Source organism: Amaranthus tricolor, chromosome 15 (genome assembly GCF_026212465.1).
Source record: "Amaranthus tricolor cultivar Red isolate AtriRed21 chromosome 15, ASM2621246v1, whole genome shotgun sequence".
NCBI lineage: Eukaryota > Viridiplantae > Streptophyta > Magnoliopsida > Caryophyllales > Amaranthaceae > Amaranthus > Amaranthus tricolor.
The window spans coordinates 6857843-6867461 of record NC_080061.1 but is presented as its reverse complement, the minus strand read 5'-3'; the positions used below and the strand labels follow the sequence as shown (position 1 = coordinate 6867461).

Here is a 9619-nt window from a genome sequence, read left to right as displayed (position 1 = left end):
TTACATTATTTTTATAAATTAATTTAATTTACATTATTTTTATTGTGCAGTATTTTTTTTATAATTTTCTTCATAAGTATAGACTCACGCGACTCTTAATCACATTCGCTAATTCATATTTTTAAATTTAAGGTCAATATATATTATTTTAATATGCACTAAATTTAAAAAAGACTAATTTTAATAATAAAACTGCAAATAAAAAGCATTAAGTTTTTTTTATCGTAAGTCAGAACTTATCGGTCGCATCACTTTTTATGTTATAGTTTAGCGTTATTTATTCATTTAAATTCTGATCTTAGTTTCTATTAACAACATATACATATACAATCATAAAATTTAAATTAATAAATAAAATCCTTGAAAAAACAGTATCAGAAAAATTACGCCAAAAAAAAGAACTCATCTCTTTCACTTTTAGCCACCAAAATTATCGTTTTCTTCTTGATTTGTCTGAAAAATTATCTGGGAAAAATTTATTATCAGAGATTTCTCTCTCATATCCTCTAATCTTATCAGGTACTTCTCTTTCTAAAGGAAACACTAGATAAATAGCAAAAAAAATGGACAAATTGCATCTGTAGATCAGACTTTTTAATCTGTTGTTGATAATATTTGGATTAAATTTCTACCCTTTATGTTTTTTTTTGAAGTTCAGGTGTGCTCATTTGTTTAATTCATCAACAGAAGCTGATTTTTTGTGGTGTAAGAGTTTTGTTTAGCCTTTTGCTACCATGGACAAAGTTTATTTATGGGATCCATGTTGCTGTTACATTGACACCGAATTGCATTGAATTCTTCGTTTTTTAATTGGGTTTTTGTTATTTTTGGTAAATTTGTTAGGAAGATTTGATTTAATTGAATAGCAATTGAATTAAGTTGGGGAATTGGAATTTGATTGATGAATAAGTTCATTGGTTTGAGTAATCTTTAAAGGGCGTGTTGGTATTGGAATTATTTGTATTTTTTGGATTTTGGATTAAAAGAGGGCTTAAGGATTAGGGTTTTGGGAATGGTGTCTGGAAATGACCCTGTTGAATCATTACTTAATTCAATTCAAGTTGTTTTTTCTCCCATCGAAGCGGGTTTTAGGAAGGCTACTAAAGAGTTTGAGTTAACATGGTTGAACTCGAAGAGTACCGCTCGTAATGTTGATGTTTTAGGGCATTTGAATGATCCTAATGGTGTCAATACTAAAAACAACAAACTTCATTCACCTACATTGAAGAAGAAAACTACACCCCCTTCTCAATGTACTTCTAATGAGGATAAGAGAAAAGGGTCATCAAAAAAGCTTCCAAAAAAGACCATTTTTAGCATGCTTTCCCCGAATTGTGCTAGTTCCGATTATAAGGACAATGCGCTCAAGGAAAGGTCGAAAGTAAGGGATTGGGAGAAAAAAGATGGATCATGTTCCAACTGTTTGCAATTTGCAATGAATTGGTCGATGTTTGTCAATGGATTTGCTCAGGCATTTCCCATGTCTTTTAAATTAGGAAAAAAGCGTTGCTCGAAGACATGTGATGAGGAAAAGAATTTGTATGTCTGCTCGCAGAAATCTTCGGTTATACATGACTTCGAGAGAAAAGAAACGAAAAAGGGTACGCTTGTAATGGTGTTGCCAACCGAGGATACTAAGAGCAAAGACGGGAAGCATCTAAACCTTGAGCTGGTTTTAGCTCTCATTTTAGACCAGATTACACATAATCTCCAAAAGCTTGATCAGGGTGTCAAATTAAATGGGGAAAGAATATGTCGATCTTCTCCAACTCCAATTCCAAATCCAACCACAACCACACCCCAATCCCCCTCTCATTTTGACCATTGGAAGGCAGTGACTACCATCATAGAGGGCAAGAAGGCAGATATGAATGTGTTCTTGGGAAATTTTAACTTTGCTAGGATGGGTGGAGCACCATCTACCCTTGTAGGAGTTACGTCTGCAGTGAAAGAAGACAGGGATGATAGTGTGACTGCTAGCAATAATGAAGAATCGGGCGGGTTATCAGCTCAAAAGATTGCCAGTGGGCTGCTTAATATCCCCTTGTCCAATGTTGAGCGCTTGAAATCGACACTGTCGACTGTGTCAATATCAGAACTTATTGAGCTTCTGCCACAACTCGGTCGTTCTTCTAAAGACATTCCTGACAAGAAGAAGTTGTTTTCCGTGCAAGAGTTCTTCAAATACACTGAGGCTGAAGGTATGTTTGAATAGTTCATTTAGCACCTCTAAGTTTAGATAAAACAGTAGACCATTTTGCTTGTCTTTTTTCTCCATTGGTGTTTTAAGCTAAATGTATGGTTTTTCTTTATCATAATATCTGATGACTAATCTAAAAACAACAGTTACAAGAACCTGATCGAAATTTGGAGAACAATAGGAAGGAAAGTGTAGTACAAGCAAATAAAATATAATGATCTGATGCTCGGATCCGCCAAAAACCCTTGCCATACTTATGTTGACACAATACGACCTCATATAGATACGCGGGTCTGGCTAGGTAGAAGGAAAGGGAAGTTTCTCTTCTCTAGTTGTGACACATTGTGAAACAGAATATCAACACTTACATGTTAAGGCTTTGTTTGTCTTGGGGGTAAACAATTTCCAGAAAATTGGCTTTCCACCTCCAAAGTCAATCGGTAGAAAAGTAACAAGGAAAAGAGTTCTCACTTTGTGTGAATCATTTTTCTTTCAAAATTGGAGGATTCCAGTTTTCTTTGCTCTTTCGTAATCTTACTCGGTATTTGTTTTCCTCTTGCCACTTTCTTCCTTTATCCATGTTATTCTGTAAGCCTTTCTGTTAGTTCTCTATTTTTTTCTGCATAGAACCCAATAGAGGAACACTACTTTTCATTTGTGGAGCAACGTAGAGGCTTTGGCTTCTTTTGACTTTTATCTACTTACCAATCTACCAGCCTCCATGTAATATCTCCTTTTTTGATGTGGGGTAGGAAATTGGGATTTCTGAAGAACAGAGGGCAATCGAAAGAGTTACCCACATGATAGTTGATGGCGAGTGCCTACTCACTCCCTTCTTATTGCTCCTATGTTTTCTTAGGAATTGGGGAGTTGTTACTATTAGGAACGTCCTTGACTAATAATTCATACAATTTTCGTATTATTTATATTTATTTTCATTTGCTCCCATAATATTTCTATTATCATCATCATCATTATCGTACTCAGTATATTCCGCTCACAGAAACTATGATTTAGCTCCTGGGAGGGATGAGAGACGACAACCTATACTCTTAAAGGAGGATGCGGCCAAAGAGCCCCTTCGGACCGAGAAAGACGACCATATGAGAGGATCCTGCAGCGAGAGAGAATGAGTAAAGCTAAACCCGCAAGCTTGCAACTTACAACACAAGCCTGCACTAGAATGTTTCTATACAATTCCCATTTCTTTTGTGAAATTTTTTATATAAAGAAGAAAAAGAAAATATTGCTCTTCCTTCGTTCTATGAAGATGTTAACTTAACACTTTCCATATTGTATATACTTCACAAAGTCTTTTATTTTTTCACTTTAGTAAGGTGTTTCTTTCACTCTTTATGTTTCTAGAGGTTATTAATCTCTCATGTGACGTGTCTTCACTTCACAGTTCACATCTTTATGGAAGGTGCGAGTGTCAAGTAATAGATACAACATTTTATTACCCCAATGTCACTAAGTGATAGTGTCAAGTGATAGATAAGTTTTAAAAAAGTTGTTTAGGTGCTTCCCTACATCAACAACCCTGTTTTTTAAAGGATGATTGGTCACGTGAATGTACATTATATGTACTTGTATTTTACAGTCTATTATACTAACAAAGGTAAACAAGCTTTGGAAATCTTTTGGTGATGCAACCGGAGAATTCTGTTGCATTAGATATATTTGTGTGTTTCTCTACTATTTAGTCACGTGAAGTTTGTGCATTGTTGACACTTGACTCTTGTGCCAGAGTGGTGAGTTTTGCATGGAAGGAGCTTTGTTGATGCATATCTATTTCAAATTGTTGTGTCGTGCTTTTATTCCTGCTTTAGCATGCATTTTATTGAAGCCCATCAACAAGGTCTTCTCGAACAAAGAAGTACGTAAGATTGTTGGAGGGTTCTAAGGACAAGAGTTATTGTCTATTTGATTCGGAAACCAGTGGACATATGTTTCTCAATATTATAGCCTCCACATAGGATCTAGTGTATTACTATTACATACTCTGTTTTGGTGCTAATTACGATAATTGATGTTCATGTGCATTTTTACGTATGTGGAATTTACTGAAATAATGTATATTGATGAAATGATGTGAGTAGATCATCAAAATTACCACCATTATGAATTTGTAGTTTGGCTTTGGCACTTTTTCCAAAATGGAGGATTGGAGAAAATTTTTTTTATCTAGAGTACTAGAAGAAATTGAACCACCTTAATTGATTTAATCCTCCAAACTGTAAAAGCTAGGTGATGCAATCTTTTCTTCTTTTTAGATAATTAGTTGGTCGAACTATTTAAATGAATAAACAATAAGTCCATTGCCAAAAATGGTTGAAAGGTTTTGTGGAACATAATGGAAATGAAGCAATAAATCTAATTATTTCATCTATTTCACACTTGATTGTTTTATAGGATTCTCGGGGATGGGGTTTATGGATTTTAGAAGCTCATTAAAAGTATGATGTCATGAACTTTTGCAGGAAGGAGATTCTTTGAGGAGTTAGACAGAGATGGGGATGGGCAGGTAAACCTAGAAGATCTCGAGGATGCAATGAGAAAGCGAAAATTACCACGCAGATATGCAAAAGAATTTTTGCAACGTGCTAGGAGTCACCTATTTGCAAAATCATTTGGCTGGAAGCAGTTTTCAACCTTGATGGAGCAAAGGGAAGCAACTATTCTACGAGCTTATACCTCTCTATGCCTCAGCAAATCGGGTACCCTTCAGAAAAGTGAAATATTAGCATCTTTAAAAAATGCTGGACTCCCTGCAAATGAAGACAATGCAGGTGCTATGATGAGATTTTTGAATGCTGACACTGGAGGGTCCATTTCTTATGGACATTTTCGGAACTTTATGATGTTACTCCCTTCTGATCGTTTGCAAGATGATCCTCGGTGAGAGCTCATTATCATTATCTTTTATACCTTATGTCTGGATATCTTACTAGTGTAATTATATATAATCAAGCTCCGATTTCTTTATAAATGTGTCTTTGCTGTACTTGGCTATTTTATGAAAAATTGTCAAGATCTTTGTCAACATCGAAGTGTCGAAGTGTTGTACCCATGTCTTGCAGAGGATCTCCATTATGGGTACATTAAGGTATATGAAGGTTCTGGGCGACAAAGTTAATATCCTTGGTAATCTGTGAGGATTCGGCGTAGGATTTCCGGTGGCCTTGTGGCTATTTGGATGCAATATTTTTAGCTTACAATTTAAATGATGCTGGGAGAAAGGTTAATTTGGATGTCCTTATGATAGGCTTAGATGGGGTTTTCTTGGACATTATAATGAAGCTTAAGGATTTTGTTCTGTAACAAAGGAAGTGGATTCTTTTTGTCTTAGCTTTCTTTGGCTTCTTAGATATCTCTGTTCTTCTTTCGTCTTGTTTTTCTTCTTCCAGTTTACCTTTTCTTTGATTTTTTTGCCTACATTTTTCCTCTGCTTTTTTCTTTTAGTTTCCACTTCTCTTATTGCGTAAAATTTCCTTTGTTTTTTCTTTCTTTTTCTGGATTCTTTTTTCCTTTTCTTCTTCTTGCTTCTTCATCAACTTCTTTGATACAATATGATAACCATTAGACAAAGAACAATTACACACAATAATGTTGGTTTTAGGTATGCCATTTTGCGCCATATTAATCGTTTAGTATGATAATAATGAATGTTTTAGATCTTTTATGCAATTATGATATGAATATTATATGGTTATAAGTATAAAATATGCTAGTATAAGTTATTTGTAAGTCTTTGAGCAAAAAAGTGTGCATCACCCACGTTTGCGCTTTCACCTTGCACCTGGCGCTTAGGTTCTAGGACCCTTCCGTATCTTGGAGCACCTTGCACCTTTTAAAACTATGATCATGGATAGCTATATGCTTAGGATTCACGGGGTTTGTGTTCCCACACATTTAGATTTTTGGTTGTAGGAGCTCAGCCTTCATGAGGATGAAGCCATTAGCCATGCTATCGATTTTTCTTCCATGCCCCTCTCCGTATTTTTTGAAAGCGGATTATGTTCACTTTCACCTATTTTGGTTCCCAATGATCACTTAAATTTGTTTATCATGATTATTGGGACATGAATTGAAGGATGTGATATTCATGTTTTCTTGTTTATATACGGTTGGGATGTGCCTTTAATGCTGTTGTGGCTCATTCAACATCTTTATAGGAATATTGTGATCTTATCTTGTAGCAATTGTTAAGTTGATGCGTTCACAGCCTCAAAAGAATGCATAAGTTTTGGTTGGGCTTATCCCAATTCTGCGTATTCAATTAATGCTGGATTGGGTTGTTTAAAGTTTTTCTGTATTACGGTTCATGTTCTTGTTCTTGAGCTTCATTGAATAGGAGAAACTCATTAAAGCATCTGTATTTAATGGACACAGGAATGTATGGTTTGAAGCTGCTACTGTAGTTCCTGTTGCACCTCCTGTTGAAATTCCCGCAGGAAGTGTTTTGCGATCAGCTTTAGCGGGAGGCCTTGCTTCTGGCCTCTCAACATCTTTATTGCACCCAGTTGACACCATAAAGGTACTTGTTCACGTTTGAACTTCTAAATATTGGGATATTGAGGTTGCTTAGCTTTTACCTCTGTTTCATGTTCTAGTGGCATTAAAAAATCGGATGCGGTAGTAACCGCATGTCCATAACACTTTCACAGAACTTCTGTGGGGGCAATGTAGATTTGGTTTTTGCAACTTTCTAAACTGTAAGTTGAAGAATCATTTGCAATGTTGTCATGATGTGATCGAGATCGAATACCATGTGGCTTTCTGAGTTACTTTTTCGGTCATAGTTCTTAGTTTCTGCTAGGAATAAATAGTCTCACAGCTGTCAAGTTCCATAAATTGTCTATGTTCAACGTTAGACGCTCTTAACACTGCTTTATTGGTTGCAGACTCGAGTTCAAACATCAACTCTCTCTTTTCCGGAAGTTATATCAAGAGTTCCACAAATTGGAGTTCAAGGCTTATACAGGGGCTCCCTCCCTGCAATTCTTGGGCAATTTACCAGGTTATTGCTGCCCTCATGTCATTTGTCACTCTTATCCCTATAGCTTGTTTCGCTGTGTCCTCTTACTCTACTTGAAATTGCAGCCATGGACTACGGACTGGGATTTTTGAAGCTACTAAACTTGTGTTGATCAACTTTGCTCCAAATCTGCCTGAACTGCAGGTAAGAGTTTTATACTAGTAGCTCCATTGAATATTTGCTTCATCACAGAGACAATTGGAGGATAAGTTTTAACTGTACCGAGTTTGCAAACCATATTTAAAATTGAGAATAGTCTTGCGTGTTTTGTTGTTTGTTGTATCATTATATAGGTTGTTGTATGAGGAATAACATATGGCTTCAATGTGTTGATTGAATACCTACTTGCAACCGGTGGCATATTTGGGGTTCGTTGGCGGAAGGTTAACTCAAATCCATTGTGTTTAGTAGTTACTGTTTTATGTGTTCAAAATAGACCCGACGATCCGATATCCACCCGACCTTGTAGCCGAACGGATTTGACTTGACTAAAAAATGGATTTTCAATTATGTAAAAACAATTTGGATATCCGATCCAATCCAAAACGCCCGACTTGAAATCGACTTGATGACCCAAATGAACTCCTCTCAGACATGGGTTCCCAATGCACTTATTGTAAGGCAAAACTATGGGTTCGCACAGCGTACTTTTTGTAGGGTTGCCATTTGCACAGTACCCTTAGATAAATGGGAGAACATCGGGCCAGTTTTGAGGAGAGGAAATGAGATTTATGCTAGGTATTGAAGTCCTCAATGATCCCTAGGCTTGTTGATGTAAATCCTGAGCCCTACTAAAAATTTTTGCAGAACATTGGCCCCAATGCCCCAATTTTAAAATCTTCAGCAAAATTTCAAATCACCTATGCAATAACACCAAGGGATAGAATTTATATATTTAAAATTATATGGATCCTGATAATTGTTCTTCTAGAAAGGATCATATATCAAAATTATATGTATGATGAGATGGATATGCAATAACACCAAGGGATAGAATCTATAATAAAGATTTTTGGTGGAGCCTGTATACGTGATTTGGTTTGTGATGCATAATTTTGTCTCTCTTTCATCTTTCACCTCTCTTCCATCTTTCACCTTTTGTTTCCTTTGCTTGTCTTCTGCTATGTTTCTATCTATTCTATAATGTTCTAACACATTTTATTCTTTTTGGTATATGCCTTTCCACCCTCTCCTGTTTTTAGTGTTTCATCCACTCTCTCGCTCTTCTTTGTTCTCAACACCTCGCTTTTCACATTCTCTTCATTTTTGTTTGCTCTTTTGGGGGGGAGGTAGATGTTGAATGTAAAAGCTTCTTTGTGATTTTCTGATTCTTTTGTTGTCTTCCCCCAAACATATACTCAATGTTAGTTCTTTTTATTCTTTTGTGACTTGTGAGCATGCATTTTGCTCAATTGTTATGTCTTTTCTAGTTCGCCGTCCATATAATGGTGTTTATATATGATGTAGATTCAATCTTTAGCATCATTCTGTAGCACATTGCTGGGAACTGCAACGAGAATACCATGCGAGGTACTGAAGCAGCGTTTACAGGCTGGGCTTTTTGACAACGTTGGAGAAGCTATCGTGGGTACTTGGCAACAGGATGGTCTCAAGGGCTTTTTTCGTGGGACGGGTGTGACTCTTTGTCGAGAAGTTCCATTATATGTTGCTGGCATGGGGCTTTACGCCGAGTCCAAGAAGGTAAATCAGTTTACATGAATGTTAATTCTAAGATTAGTCCCGTGTGTAGAACTTTTGTTATTCATTCCACTCTTCCCTACTTAATATTGTGAACGGTTTTCCATTGAACACTAGCTCGCTCAGCATCTCTTGAATCGAGAATTGGAGCCATGGGAAACAATTGTCGTTGGGGCGTTATCCGGAGGAATTGCCGCTGTTGTCACTACACCTTTCGACGTGCTAAAAACTAGAATGATGACGGCTCCTCATGGCCAACCTATATCAGCTTCCATGTTGGCGTTCTCCATTCTGACACACGAGGGCCCGCTTGGATTCTTTAAAGGAGCAATACCGAGGTTTTTCTGGGTTGCTCCCCTCGGTGCGATGAATTTTGCTGGTTATGAACTCGCAAAGAATGCAATGAGTAAAACCGAAGAAATGTCGGTGGATGAAATCACTCAGAAATAGCAAACTATTAGTACTTAAAAAGTTAAAAGACAGTTTTCTTTTAGTTTTTCTGTGTTTTGTAAAGCTGGTTTTATGCAGTACAGTTGCAGCCTCTTTTTTTTTTGCTTCTTATAGAGATAGCCATGTAGTTGCTGCTGCAAATTTTGAGGTGTTTTTTCCTTTACATTTCAAGTGGAGTATTTTTATTGCATGATGTTTATAGGTAGAGGGTGTCGAACATGTTGAATATGTTT

General features: G+C 36.5%; 1 protein-coding gene across 3 annotated transcripts; it reads left to right on the top strand.

The window, feature by feature from the left end:
- The first annotated feature begins 346 nt into the window (after positions 1 to 346).
- Positions 347 to 9481, top strand: LOC130801185 (calcium-dependent mitochondrial ATP-magnesium/phosphate carrier protein 1). 3 transcript variants are annotated; one of them, XM_057664965.1, is made up of 8 exons: positions 354 to 519; positions 659 to 2201; positions 4681 to 5098; positions 6593 to 6737; positions 7105 to 7220; positions 7304 to 7382; positions 8706 to 8939; positions 9054 to 9481. In XM_057664965.1, the coding sequence occupies exons 2-8, from the start codon at positions 1013 to 1015 to the stop codon at positions 9384 to 9386; spliced, it is 2514 nt and encodes an 837-aa protein (XP_057520948.1). In that variant the 5' UTR covers positions 354 to 519; positions 659 to 1012; the 3' UTR covers positions 9387 to 9481. The 3 variants fall into 3 exon arrangements, with proteins under 3 accessions (XP_057520947.1, XP_057520948.1, XP_057520949.1); XM_057664966.1 differs by having other exon boundaries at positions 654 to 2201; XM_057664964.1 differs by having other exon boundaries at positions 347 to 2201.
- The last annotated feature ends 138 nt before the right edge of the window (positions 9482 to 9619 follow it).